The 15230-nt window shown below is 36.7% G+C and overlaps 1 protein-coding gene and 1 long non-coding RNA gene across 4 annotated transcripts in view; both read right to left on the bottom strand.

Annotated features, from left to right (window-relative positions):
* Nucleotides 1-15230, bottom strand: part of LOC109248620 (uncharacterized) — a 249515-nt gene that overhangs the window by 147976 nt on the left and 86309 nt on the right. The gene's annotated exons all lie outside the window — the stretch shown is intronic.
* PRSS12 (serine protease 12) overlaps nucleotides 1-15230 on the bottom strand; it is a 75782-nt gene that overhangs the window by 45281 nt on the left and 15271 nt on the right. For 2 of the 3 annotated variants that reach the window (XM_019418386.2, XM_053901287.1), the window contains 2 exons: nucleotides 14826-15004; nucleotides 10243-10393 (listed from right to left, as the gene is read on the bottom strand). In XM_019418386.2, the coding sequence (XP_019273931.2) occupies nucleotides 10243-10393; nucleotides 14826-15004 (330 nt within the window). The remainder of the gene's footprint in view (nucleotides 1-10242; nucleotides 10394-14825; nucleotides 15005-15230) is intronic. The other variant, XM_053901286.1, reaches the window with a different exon arrangement.

Genomic DNA, 15230 nt, shown 5'->3' with positions numbered 1-15230 from the left:
GCATAACATTTACCACTTTAACCATTTTTAAGTGTACTAAGCACATTCTCATTCTTGTGCAACTATTACCACTACCACCACCCATGTCCAGAACTCTTTAATCATCCCAAACTCAAACTCTGTACCCATCTTAGATGACTAAGTTTTGACCAATGATATTTAAGTAGAAGTGTTGTCCTATATCACTTCCAGGAAGTATTTTTGTTCCACTCTCTCCTTTCTGCTGACTGCAAGGCAGAGGTGATGGCTAGAGCTTGAGAAGCTATATTGGTCCATGAGGTGCTATGTTAAGAATGACAGAACTACAAGCAAGAAAGAGCCTGGGCCCTGATGATTGTGGAACCACCATACTAGCCTTGAGCTGGCTACCTCTGTTCTCTTGAGAGAGAAGTAAACTCTTATCTTGCTTAAGCCACTGTTATTTTCAGTTCTCTGTTACTCACAACCAAACATATTTCTAACTAAAACATCTCTTGACTCAAATTTATTTGTACTAAATTTACTTCTGCCACAATTCAAACTGATACCACATTCTAGAATGTCAGATTTCACTCAAGATGATCATGATTGACTGTCAAAATGATTAATAACTTCAGAAATTGCAATTTCAACACCTTTTAGCCTTTTAATTTTTAGAGTAGAGCATTTATATTTGTGGTTATTCCCCATTATTTTAGTTGCCTTTTTCTCACATCATTATAACTAACTTGAGAATTTAAACCAAAATATATTGAAGGGGAAAAAAAGTTTGCTAAATGTGTATAATACCCCAGCAATGGCAAAGTTTTAGATAATCAACTTCATGGTTAAAGAAGAGCTTATTTGACTAATCTAGATACCATGGAAGTTTCTTCTAAGAGAACGTGCCTAAAACAAACCCGAGGGGTGGCTAGGTGGCTCAGTTGGTTAAGTGTCCAACTCTTGGTTTCTGCTCAGGTCGTGATCTCATGATTCGTGAGATCAAGCCCCGCACTGGGCTCCACTCTGACAGTGCAGAGCCTGCTTGGGATTCTCTCTCTTTCCTCTCTCTGCCCCCTGCCCTGCTCATGCTCTCTCTCTCTCTCAAAATAAATAAATAAACTTAAAATTAATTAATTAATTAATTAAACAATAAGGAAAACCCCCAAACATCTGAAAGTTAAACCCTTTAATACCCTTTATTAAAGGTATTAATAAAGTTAAACTTTTTAAATACCATTAAAGCAAATACTTGTTCCATTATCACTTGACCCACTTCCTGTTTAATATCCAGAGATTCTGCAAGGGGAAAGATAAAGGAATGTTTATAGGAAGAGGTGTGAAGAAAGCTGGAGGAAAGGAAAAATAGGTAGCTTATGCAGCATATTTTGGTGGAGTTAAAATTTTTAAATTTAGAATCCTGACACTTGAGTCATTACCTGATATTTGTCATACAGTAGCCTCTAAGAAGACTGCCCCAACAAATATTAAAGATTAATATCTAGAGCTAATCAGACAAATGTGAAAGGAAAAAAAATAATCCTAACACAAATGAAATTACCAAATGATACAACTTGGTGAGTGAATTTGTTTTGCTAAGGGATACATATGGCAGAACAAAAAGCCATTTCTACTCTTCTGGAAAGAAGGAATAAATGCTCAATTAATAGGATTTTTTTAAATGAAGTTTTCAGTTGTTTCAATGTATGTCTATGTGCCCACAGAAGAGTGTAATATGGACACACATATACATGTTCATATATTACTGACCATGTCCAAAAGCTTATTCTTTCCAAGCTGAATCTTTGAAGAAGAAAAGCAGATGTGGAGACAGGCCTTCAGATTCAAATCTGGGCTCTATTTTTACCAACGTAAGCTGCCCCGGAGAAGTTACAAAAACCTTCCAGGCCTGAAATGCTTCTTTTGAACATAGGGATGATAAATGTTCCCTTGCAGGGTTATAAGAATTAAACTGATGCAAAGTAGGAACTGAATAAATGTTGGTACCTTTCCCAATCTGGCACTTTCAAGAAGCTTCCCCTTCATGGTTGATGAAGAGCATATTTTTCACTGCTAAGCAATTTATTTAAAAACCATTTGGCATTTGGTTTAAACAAACAGCATAGTTTTTGTTCTCCCTGCTCCCCAAAGGTAGAGTCAGGCAAGTGGTGGGCAGGGTTGAATCAATGAAAATCTTAACATTTTCTGGTTTTAAGGTTGCAAACATGGTTTAATTAATTAATTAATTAATTTGTTTTGAAATCATTTAAAAAAATTACTTATGGAAGTAATCTGTAGCCTGTAAGATATTGGACAAGTCTACGTTGTTTTTTTTTAAGGACCGTAAGATGATGGCCCAAAAGATCATTAAGCTATGACTTACATCACTCAACTTGGGATTCTTGTGGCAGAGACACAGATAATCGGAGGCCAAAAATTTCAAGCCTTTTAGTGCACGTAAGGCATTTTACCAAAACAATTGTAGTAACCAAAAAAATTTTTTTTCTAAAGATAGCATTTATGCTCCTAGAAAAATATATTCTATACCCAAATGATCTTGTAATAGTAGTCTCTAAGGCTGTGAATAAATTAAAATGTTTTAAGTTGCCCATAGTAGAATAGATATCGCCTTCCAAAAGAAAGATTTTCATATAACATTCACACGAAATTGAACATGGGAACAGTGTAATACCCACTGAAAATAACTCTAAAGTCATGTACTGATGGTGAGTTAGTCCAGAATTTGGAAGCCCGAATAACTGAAATGTATTATTTTAAATATGTTAATATATTTACTAAGTTTGGTTCAAAGAAGGGAGGTGCTTGGAGATGCATTCCTGAGACCTGCGGCACCTTTTTTAACAGGACAGTCCAGGATGAAAGCAAAGAATCTGATCCCTTGCTGTGGCTCCTAAGCAGAGATCAGCAAACTCCCACCCAAGGGGTAAATTCAGCACACCACCTGTTTTTATATGGCCAGGAGTGAAGAGTGGTTTTTACACTTTATAAATGGTTGAGGAAAAATCAAATCAAGAATACAGTTTTTGACACGGGAAGGCCATATGAAATTCAAATTGGACTGTCCAGAAATAAGGTTTTTTGGAACAAAGCCACACTCATTCCCAACTTACTATCTATGGCTGCCTTTGTACTACAAAGGCACAGTTGAGTAGTTGCAAAGTCTAAAGTACTTACTATCTGGCCCTTCACAGGAAAAGTTTGTTGACCCTTGCTCTAAAGGAAAGAGATTAATGAAAGCAAATATGAAAGCTGATGTAGAGAACACTGAAAGTTGGAGAACACAGGCAGAGGAGACAGGATGACTGATGAAGGTCATGGGGAAGCCAGATAGGAAAGCTTTGGAGAAAGGCAGATTAACAGCCTCCTTGGATCATTGCCCTGGGATAAATGCCAGGAAAGAAAAAGATCTACTGAAGAAAATTTCAATGGGTACAATTCACTGAGCCAGGATTAGGTGCTATAAGGAATATGGAAGAATATAAAATATGGAAGAATATAAAATTTGATCCCAACTCAGAAGCAAAACGTAAATTTCAGAGGGTTTAAAGAGGTAAATATTGAAAGAAAGAAAGAAAGAAAGAAAGAAAGAAAGAAAGAAAGAAAGAACAGGAAGGAAGGAAGGGAGGAAGGAAGGAGGCATCTGGGTGGTTCAGTCATTTAAGTGTCTGATTTGGCTCAGGCCATGATCTCATGGTTCATGAGTTAGAGCCCCATATCGGGCTTTCTGCTGTCAGCACAGAGCCCACTTCAGATCCTCTGTCCCCCTCTCTCTCTGCCTCTCCCCAACTCATTCTCTCTCTCTCTCTCTCTCTCTCTCTCTCTCTCTCTCTCTCTCTCTCAAAAAAAGAAACACTAAAAGGAAAGAAAGAAAGAAAGAAAGAAAGAAAGAAAGAAAGAAAGATAGATAGGAGAAAGGAAGGTTAAGAAGTCACTAGAATAAAATAAAGACCATAGTATAAGAATAACATCACCTTGGGACAAAGAGGATTTCCTGAGCAAGATAAGAAACCCAAAAGTCAGAAAAACTAAAAAAAGTGTAATTTAACCACATATAAATTTAAATACTGTATAGCAAAACACACCATAATCATAGTCAAAAGGCAAACCAACAAGCAGGAAGAAATATTTGTAATATATAACAGCAATCAAAGAAAAGAACTCCTAGAAATTAATAATAATGTTATAATTACATTATAATGAAAGACAAAACAACCAACATAAAGTAGGGGAAGGGAGAAGATCAGGCTATTCACAGAAGAAATATTCATGGCTATTGAACAAATGACAGGTCAAATGGTCAGGTAATGGTCAAATTAAGACAATAGGAATGCATTCTTAGCTAACATATATTTTTAGAGATTTAAAAGATTAGTATCATTTTTTGTACAATATTTAGGCTAAAAGGTTACAGACTAAAGTCTTTTTATTCCCTACCCACCCCACTCCAAAACCAACCCTAAATTAATGATTAGCTGGGAGTGATTCAAGATAGGCTGGGCAGAGTAACTGAAATATACTGTGTTTCAAATATGTTAAAGATTATGTGATAGAGGTCCTAGGGAAAAACGAAAGGCCTGATTAGTTGCCTCTGAACTGCGTCCCTTCCTTAAGGGAGAACACAAGATACAGAGGAATAACCCCCTAGTCGTGACTCTGGGGAAAGTCATCTATGATAAAATGCTCTTAAAACACTACTTGGGTGTTTTATGATCTTCCTTATATATTTCCATATTTTCCATTATTTATAAATATTATTTTAATGATCACAAAATGTTTAATTGAAATAAACTAGTCAGAAAAAATTGAATAAATCTGATGACAACAACAAAAATGTGAACCAGGAAACTATAATGCAACACACACTAGGTTTTTCTGGCTCATTTTCGAGTTTATTAAAATTAAGAAGAATTTTACATATACACATATTCCTTCAGAGCCCATAGTATTTCCTGGTGTCCTCGACTGTGCTGGCTTTTAGGGAACATCAAAGAAGCTGATGACTCTGCTTTTACAGAGATTGGGCAATACTGGGAAAAGCAACATAAAACTCATGGACTGTTAAAGTCAAATAATTGCCACGTGAATTCGATAAAGCTGTGTGTTCTTTGTCCTTCCCTTATGGAAATTATTCCCACACCAACCCCCAGCAGTTCATTTGTAGTAAAATTTCCAGTGTGGCCCACTTTCTTACCCTCTGACCACAGAATAAATTTGTGGAATAGGGGTGCTCTAATATAATACACTGATTTAATAAATCAAGGTTGTTGTTTTTTCTGTAAAGCTATTTGACCTACATAACAGCAATGCCCAATAAACACTAAATTGATTCTACCTCTGATCCTTATCCAAAACATTCTTAAATCTATTTAGCTAATCTGATTGTATTTGTGTGAAGTTTGTTTTCATAGAAAAAGACCAAATAAATAGCACCATCTAACTAATTCAATCCCCAGGCTTAGTTACTACTTTGAGTAGATGCAAAATAGAGTCGGGCAATTCTATTGTGCAAGATTATTGTTTGTTAGGTTATGAAAGATTAGTCCTTTCACTTCAAATATCAGTGTGTGACACTTATAACCTATGAGTAAAAAACCTCGTCTTTAATGATCAATATCCTAGGTTTCTCTCTGGAGAACAAATCCCCTGCCTTTCCAATAGTGATATTTGATGTACACTGAATGATTACTGCATGCCAGGCACTGGTCTAACAGCTTTATATGTATTAACTCATTTAATCCTCCCTACAACCCCATATTATGATCCCCATATACAGATGAGGAAACTGAGGCCCAGAAATTAAGTGATTTGCCCAGCGTTATACCACCACTGGATAGTAAAACTTGTCTGGCAAAAACAGAGCTAACTCTGAAACATTTTGCTATCTTACAGCCTCTTGGGGCATTCTCAATGAGGTATCTATGGCACCTCAAATGTAGTCTATCTAAAATGTGTCATCATCATTTTCTCCCTACAATTTACCTTTATCTCTTGACTTCCCTATTTCTTTCAGGTCTATATTGCTATTTATTCTTAATAACACCTGGCTATTTTGCAAATACTATAACATGAAAGAAAAAAATGCTACAGTGGGAACCATAAGTCTCAAGATTCTAGTTCTCATTTAACAGTATGACTTTGGGGCTTCAGGTAATCACAGAGGGACTAATTTCCTCTTCTGCTAGACAAGGTCTCTCTCCTGCTCAATAACTCCCTGTACCAAGTTTATCTTTATGGTAAAATCTATAAAATGTGAAAAAATTAATGAACAGTAAAATAAAAAAAAGGAAAGAAGTATTTTTTAAAAGCAATTTGTACCAGATTTTTATTCTGATCACTCAATAAAATTGTTCTGTAGATAATTTCATAGCCAAAAATAAATAAATAAATAAAACCCTAAGAAAGATGTGTTCACAATTTTTAAATTCCTATGTAAATTATGGCATATCCACACAATAAAATATGATGTCATAGTTCTAAGATATGCTTTTAAGGGTTTTGAAAGACACAGGAAATGTTTTAACTTTAACTGCACAAAAGGAATTCTGATTAAAATGTCTCCACCTGAAACTTCACTGTGTACATATGCATTCTCAAGTCAACTTTCTGACATCTGGCTGCCTCCTTTCCTGTTCCTCATCTTTCTCCAAGCTGTGAGTTAATCAAATTGAAGTATCAAAAGTACAGTAATTTCTTTTGTATTTAGGAAGCTTGCCAGCTCCAAAAACTCTACAGACACCATTAAAAGATGAAAGTCAACAAAAACAGCGTCTCGCAAAGAAATTGTAACTACCACTCCAGGGAGGCATGATGTAGTTTCCCTCTGGGAATTCAACAAACAAATAAGACTGAGATGAAATTTGCTTAGGAAAAAATCATAAATCCAGACAAGCAACAATTACGCTGTTATCAACCATGTGCCATTAAAAACTATTTCATCTGAGAGGGCTGTGCCATTAAGTAAGCAAAACAGATTCTAAAGGAAGCACAGTTGCAGAATACTGCTTTAATGCAAGCTTATGAGGTAATTATTAAATCAAGTGAAAGAAATCCAGCAAACAATATCAGCTCAGGGCCTCAGAGTACTTACAATAAAAACAAATGTCTACCAAGCTGAATTGTTGCTTGTTGCCTAGGCTCGTGGAGGAGTTCTGCTGCCTTGTATATTGGGACATATTTTTCCTTTCTTTTACTTTTCTAAACATGAATCTCCTCATACAAAACAAAGCAATAAGGGGCACCTGGCTCAGTGGGTTAAACATCCGACTCTTGATTTCGGTTCAGGTCATGACCTCAAGGTTGTGGGATCAAGGCCCACGTTGGGCTCTGCACTGACAGCAGGGAGTCTGCTTCAGATTCTCTTTCTCCCTCTTCTCTGCTCCTCCCTCGCTTGCACTCTCTCTCTCAAAATAAATAAATCAACATTTTTTTTTTAAATATAGCAATAAGCTAATGCTCAAGAAAGATATAAACACATGACCCTCACATGCGTTCAATGCTAATATAGTCTTCCTGGTGATTCCATCTCTACATTCTTTCTATGCAATAGACTATTGTTTGTCAAAATGGTCCCTGTTTAATGTAATGTGAAAAAATGTAAGTGAAAAAACTTTTTGGCTCTCAAGAAAATTGTACATTTCAACATAAATTTTTAGGGTCATTTCTATGACTGTAAATATAATTAACATTCACAGTGTGTCTGTGAAATTTTTTTGCATTTTTCTATGCAATAAAACCTGCCTCTTCCCCAGAGAAATATATTAATAATTAAAAAGCTTTATAGCTTAAATACAGAGTAATCCATACTGCAACTGGTAATGTTAAATATGCTACTACTATACCCTTAACGTTCTTAAAATTTTTTGCAAAGATGTAAGTTTTTAGTAACTAACATGAAAATCAATTAGTACACCAATGATTACACAAGCGATAGCCCAGTAAATATACACATACAGACCCTAGAATGTTTTAAAATATGAAATTCATATTTTAATTCATAAAACAGCTAACTAAATAGAAGTTCTGCATAGAAAAATAGTGTTTGATAATCTTGCCACCAAATACTTGGTTCACTTTGAATGTTAATAATATCTTTCAACTAGGGGCGCCTGGGTGGCTCAGTCCAGTCGAGCATCCAATCATGATCTCACAGTTAGTGAGTTCGAGCCCTGTGTCGGGCTCGGTGCTGACAGCTCAGAGCCAGGAGCCTGCTTTGGCTTCTGGGTCTCCCTCTCTCTCTGCCCCGCCCCACTCGTACTCTGTCTCTCTCTCTCAAAAATAAATAAACATTTTTAAAAATAATGATAATATCTTTCAACTATAACGGTCCCTAATTTGACTGACCTTGATAGCTGATGTATATTATATACTTGTTACATGTGCTAACTGCTCTAGTACCTGTGTTAGACAACAGCCCCAATATGTTAGGAGATATGTTATAGATGAGGGAATCTGACCAAGAGATATTCTATAACTCTTCTCATCTCCAGAAGTAGGACTCAAATCCAGGTTGTTTTGAGAACAGGGCACATGCTGATAATTTTATGCTGGGTTGACTCCAACAACACCTGGACACTTTTAAAACCTAGTCTCAAAATTTAATGATTAATAGCAGTTTTCTCAAAGGGAACTAGTTGGCCCTATTTCTGACCCGCCCAAGGAAAAGGATCATACCAGTAAACTTAACACCAGTAAACTTAACAGTAAACGGATCATTATAAGACCCAGAGACACAGGATTTGCCATGCTGTTCCCTTCCCACACATAAACGGTGAAATAGCGGATAGGTCCCAGAATTGGTTACAGGGGGACTATGTATCTTCACAGTGAAGGACTGGGCCAATGACACCTTAACCAAGTGCTCGTGCTCAAGCTTAGCCTCAGCAGTGGGGAAGACCCCTGGTTGTTCTGTGATGCAAGAGGAGAACACATCCCTTTTGATGGTTCCTGGCCAAAATACTTGCTTTGATCTAATCAAGCATTTGGATCTAGCCTCCTATTTCAGGAATTACAAGAGCCAGAGGAGTAAACTAAATGACACCAGCAAGAAGAAATGAGACAAATCCAGAAGGTAGGACATTCCCCAGAACAACTGGTTCTGTCTCTTCCGCAAGTCAGTGTCATGAATAACAAGAGGCTGTTCTAGATTCAAAGAGACTTCAGGTACACAACATCCAGATGCACTGCATGATCGTGGACTAAATTCTGCTTAAGATAAACTGTTGGTCAAGGACATTGTGAGAGAACCACGGGAAACTGAATGTGTGAGGTATTAGGCAATGTTAAGAATGATTACCAATTATATTAGTTGTGATAATGTTGATTTGGCCATGTAGCACAGTGGTCTTACTTTTAAGAGATACATACTGAAGTATCTAGAAGGGAAAATGTTAAGATGTCAATATTTTCCTTTAAATTGCTCCAGTATAAACACAGAGTTTTGAAAAAGAGGGGGATCAATTGCAAAACAAATGAGTATAAATGGTTTAAGTTTCAAAAATCATGCTTCACTGTCAAGGATTATGCTTAATTGAAAAAAAAAAATGATACATGAACAGAGAAGCTTTGATCTCAAGAGGCCTCTCCCATCACTACCACCCACAAAGTGCGAAATGAAATTTACAAACTTGAAGTAAAGTATCAATTTTGAAATTTTTAGGCTTGTGAAACCAATGTTCAGAATCACTAAAGAAAAACAGATTAAAAATCCAAAATTACAGCATGCTATTGCAGAATAATCACAATTTGGGCAACATGGTATGTTGATTTTCATACTGCTGTTTTTATTGTATATGCTTCATTCATTTCCACACCTTCTGTGGGAATTATTTTCCTTGCACATTAATAAACATCCTTTGTCCTAAGCACATACCTAACAAATAAGAAAGCAAAGTCAAAAGTTTAGATAATATTTGGGGAGAAGAACCGAACTTCAGTCAAAGCCTAACAACCAGTTTCATGAGATGACTTCGGTAAGTTGCTGTGACTGAGGATGCTGGTTATTACCTAGGAGCAATGTAAAGGCTACTAATGAACAGTAGGAAAAGGCTGAGATTCTTAGGGTATAAAATCAATTGGATTCAGACACAGACAGGGAGACCTATAAGTACACATAAATTTTCTTCAGGGAGCCTACAGCCTAGTACAAAGATCACCAGGTGGCTTTTTCTATTCCTCTGAGGAAATGTGCAATTTAAATACATGGCACCTGCCTCTGGGTATGGAAATAACAGATTCCAAAATTTAAAAACAAGAATAAAAACAAACCTCAGGCCCAGCTGCCTGCAGATCACTTCTGCATCTGCTTCATCCCACTGGTCATCACAGACAGTCCCCCACTGACCAGCATGGTAGAGCTCCACTCGGCCTTCCCGGGCGCTGCTCCCACCCACGAGGCGTATGACGGGAAACGCCGGGCCTGTTCCGCGTGAGATTAGAAACAAATTAATTAGGCCAACATATTAACATTGACTGATAAGATTAGATATATTCTATTTATTTGCCATTCTCAGTAATTAAATCATACTTATTAAGCCATGTATTTGGACATACACATGCACGTGTATTATGTATTATGGTATTCTTGACCAATTAAAATATTCCAAACTGGGGCACCTAGCATGCAACTCTTGATCTCAGGGTTGTGAGTTCAAGCCCCATATTGGGGGTAGAGTTACTTAAGAAAAAATATATATATAAAAATTAAAAAAAGTACTCCAAATTGAATTATGTTCATTTAAATAGCTCTTAAGAGGAAGTAGTCTAGGGGTGCCCAGCTGACTCAGTCAGAAGAGCCAGCAACTCTCGATCTTGGAGTTGTGAGTTTGAGCTCCACGCTTAGTGTAGAGATTACTTTAAAAAAAAATATTTAAAAGAAAAGAGGAAGTAGTCTAAATTCACTTTTCCCCCAACAACCTCAGAAACCAGAAAAAAACACGCTCAAAACTGTAGTTTACTGGAAACACATTTGATTTTAATGATATTGTAGTAGTGACACTGATTTTTTAATTTACAGTGACTTGAGCATTATCAACATGTAATTTTTTAAATTATTTTAGAAAGAGAGAACAAGGGGCAGAGGGAGAGAGAGAATCTCAAGCAGGCTCCACACTCAGTGCAGAGCCCAACATGGGGCTCAATCCCATGATCCCGCGATCTGGGGTCATGACCTGAGCTGAAATCAAGAGTCAGGTTGCTTAACTGACTGAGCCACCCAGGTCCCTTTTTTTATATTTGCAGAAATCAAGTTGAAGTTAACACCTAACTCATTATAGCAAGGTAGTGAACATTATGGCCAATACCTGTAAAAAACAATATTGAGAATTCATTTGGGTATGAATCAGTTCATATTCATTTTCTAAGAACTACCAAAGGTTTCTCATTGCAAATTCCTTATTATGGTCCACAGTGCCCTGATCTAGCCCTTGTCATTATCCTGAATATCTCTCTCTACTCCTGGCCTCCTTCACCAGGGTATATGTATGATGCCCTCATCCTTCTATCCTCAAAATACTCGAAGTTGACTTCCACCTTAGGGTTTGTACACTTCCTGATTCTTCTGCTTGAAATAATGTTCCCACAGATCCTCCCCTGGCTGTGTCCCTCAGTTTTCAGCTCTGAATTGTCCTTTGCTTAGAAGGCCTGCCCTGGCTACCCTAGCTAATGAAGTACCTTAAGGTACTTTTCACTGTATTGCCTTCTGAGTATTTACTTTATCTAAAATTATCATTGATTTATTGGTTTACATGTCAATTGTCTGCCTCCTAACAGCTAGAACTGAGGACAGAGATAGTGCCTTTCTCTTTCACCTGGGTATCTCAGGTTCCCGGCATACAGAAGGCACATAATGAATATCTGTGGGCTGACTGGCTGACAAGTGATAGCTAAAAACCTAGAAAGAATATCCCAAACATGGAAAAATAATTAGCAATATTCATTCACTCAGTTCTGTTTAACAAACAGATATTAGGCACCTGCAGGGCTGCAGGGCATTCACAGGAGCACTAGACAGACCCCACCTTCACGAAGTTCACTACCTAAGGACATGAACAAAGTGAGTACAGAGAAGAGATCATCAGGAACCTCCAGGGATTCAGAAGCAAGGTAGTCTGGGAATCTCTTCTGAAGAAGCTGTTATCTGAAGAGGGCCAAGGTGGATGGATGGGATTTCAAAAGTCAGAGATGGGGTAAGTGCATTTCAGGAAAAATGAACAGGATGAGCAAAAGCACAAAGAAGCACAAAGGTGAATGTGTTTGGGAAATAGTAAGCCAGGATAATTTTTCCAGAATAAAGGATGTAATATGGTAAAAGGTTCAGAATAGGCTGGGCCCCTATTCAGAAATTTAATTGCAGCTTTTGCCAAATGCTAATCATTTATCCACATGAAATAGTCTTCTAATTCCTCCATAGTGTAAGCAGCTGTCTGTAAACGGTATTGGGATATTCATATTTATATTCAAATATCATACTTGAGTTTTGCAGCACAGATTCAGACCAGTGAATATTTGTATTTACTCATTCTGATCTTTAGAATATAGCTCATTTATATAAATCAACTAGTACTTATAATTTGTAAAAGGATAAAGATAGTTTTAATAAATATACATGTTCTCAATATTGTATACTAGCTTCTTATAATTAACTGATGGCTGACTGGTGGTAAGAAACTTAAATTTGCATATTATGTTTATTTTTCCCTTAAAAAGCTTGGAAAACATAGAAAAAAATGATGGAAAAATGTGTAAGTTTTTTAAGTTATTATATTCTCCCCTGCCTCCCCTCCCCCTGCCACTGTGGTAAGCTTGGAGATAACAGAAAAACAAAAATTTTTAAGAGGAAACTTAAAATCACCTACAACCCAGAACCATATGGCATATTACCTTATTTTGTGTGTGTGTGTCATGTTTTATTTTAAAACATGTGGGCATTTTTCTGGCTGTATAAGTAATTGTGAAAATATTAAAAAAGCTCAAAGACCAAATGACATCAACATCCCACATCCTCCCGACAAGCACACAGAAAATCATTTGAAAGAGAATTCAATGAGGTAGTTGACTCATGTTTAACTTATGGATAAATAAAACTCCCAGACATGTTCATTAAGATTACTACTTCCTATACCCAATACTGCTACCCAATCTCCTACTTAGGAAGTGTTGGAAAAGCAACAAAGACTAGGTGACAAAACACTAAATGTAATTTGCAAACTAAAAAAAGTGTATTTATGATCTATCACTGTGCCTTGAAGTAGACTCAGCATTTGCTGATTTGAGCCTTTCTCATTCTCATTGGATCTTTTTTCACTCTCATTGCTAATTTATCTCAACCTCCTACATTTTTATAGATGCTTATAAATGACCTTAAATTTATCTTTGCAGTCTGAGTATAAACAGGTGGATAGATGACAGAGAGAAGAAGGAATTCTCTTAAGTAGATAGATATCCTGAAAGAAAAATAATTAGTTTTCAACATATTATTTACTTCACTATTTGAAAAATGTTAAACATTTTACCAATCAGGTTGAACATAAAGTACAAGTAATAATCTACAAAAAGCAGTGCATTATTGAGCCCAATTTACATCATCCTTGAGGCAGCAATGCATAAACATGCACTGCCCAAAGCAGCATTACCCAAAAGTGGAGAATCAAAGGAAGAAAAGGAAAAATTTACAAAACACCAAGATTTAACACGCACCTGGCCCACTCAAAAAAGAACTGTGGTTCTCTGAGCACATACCTGTCCCCTATCTTCCAACTAGTTCTCCCAGCCAATTCATAGGAATTACTTTAAATTGAGACTGTGGTTTTTTTTTTGTGGTGAGAAATTTTTCCATTCTTCCCCTGATATTTGTACTCCAACAGAAACCAATGCCCTGGGCTGGCTGCTAGCTTTTTAGGACCTGGGATATCTGATCATGCTTCCGATTCCAAGGAGAATGCAAGAAGGGATGCTGTGACAGTGTGCTGTGACAGTCAACTACCTCACTGAATTCTCTTTCAAATGATTTTCTGTGTGCTTGTCAGATCATTAAAACATGATCCCCAGGGGCACGTGGGTGGCTCAGTTGATTAACCATCCAACATCGGCTCAGGTCATGATCTCACGGTTTGTGAGTTCAAGCCCCGCATCCAGTTCTGTGCAGACACGTTGGAACCTGGAGCCTGCTTCAGATTGTCTCCCTCTTTCTCTGCCCTTCCCTTGCTCACACTCTGTATCTCTTTCAAAAATAAACATTAAAAAAAATTAAAATATGATCCCCAGAAAACCCATCAGCCGTCATGAAAAGCAGCTAGTCCGTCCTTTACTTATGTTCATATGAATATATGCATATTTTTGTGCACTGAAACCATACAGTTCATCATCTCATGACGAGGGTGTGGTGCCTGGAAGGAGCCTTTATCCAAGGCAGTTATCCATATTATGGAATGTGCTGTCTACAACTCAAAGGAGAATAATGGTACCATGATGATATTCTATCCTATAAATATAGTGACAATATTTTGTTGTAGTTTCTGTATTCTATATTTGATTTCAAGATGATTTTCCATCTTGATTCTATCATGACTTTCCATTAGCAAAATAAATGTTTCATATATAATATTTCTGTAAACAAATTAGAGAAATTAGAAAACACATTAAAAGTGAGATACCATTTGAAAGTCAAATGGAATTCAGAATGTTAGACGCACTCCTAACTGAAGACTATTTGACTGTAAAATATGATGATTCAGGCTTATGTCTGTATTTAAACCCTTTTAGGAAATGGTTTAACGAAGACAATTTTATCATCTGGAATTTTGTTGAAAACATAATGAAAGTAAAAAACAGAGGCTTTTTTTTTTTTTTACCATGGGAAAAGCTACATGTGACAGCAGCTGCCATCTTCTGAGGACACACCCCACCCTGCCAGATGTCTTTTTCACAAAGCAGTATATTTTCTTCATCTCCTCGGCAACGGACATTGCTCCAATAAATGGGAATAAGGCCCAGTCCAGAAAACGGGGTTTGTTTTGCTACTCCTTTTCCTCTGGAAATACAATGATTGAGGTTAGGTTTATCAAATACAGGTGAATTTTTTTGTCAAAGTATTTAGATTTTTAAAAATCGAAGAAATCAATAAAGATGGATGTGGAAGGAAAAGAAAAACAAAGAAAAAAAAACTACATAAGTTTCAAGCAAATCAAAACTCAGGAGATCAAAATTTGGGTTGATTACTTATGAGTCTTTTTAATCAATCTTACAGGACTAATGGT

Source organism: Panthera pardus, unplaced genomic scaffold (genome assembly GCF_024362965.1).
Source record: "Panthera pardus isolate Hobbes unplaced genomic scaffold, ASM2436296v1 HiC_scaffold_13, whole genome shotgun sequence".
NCBI classification, from domain to species: domain Eukaryota; kingdom Metazoa; phylum Chordata; class Mammalia; order Carnivora; family Felidae; genus Panthera; species Panthera pardus.
Note: the sequence above shows the minus strand (reverse complement) of the source record. Positions and strands in the feature narration are given on the sequence as shown.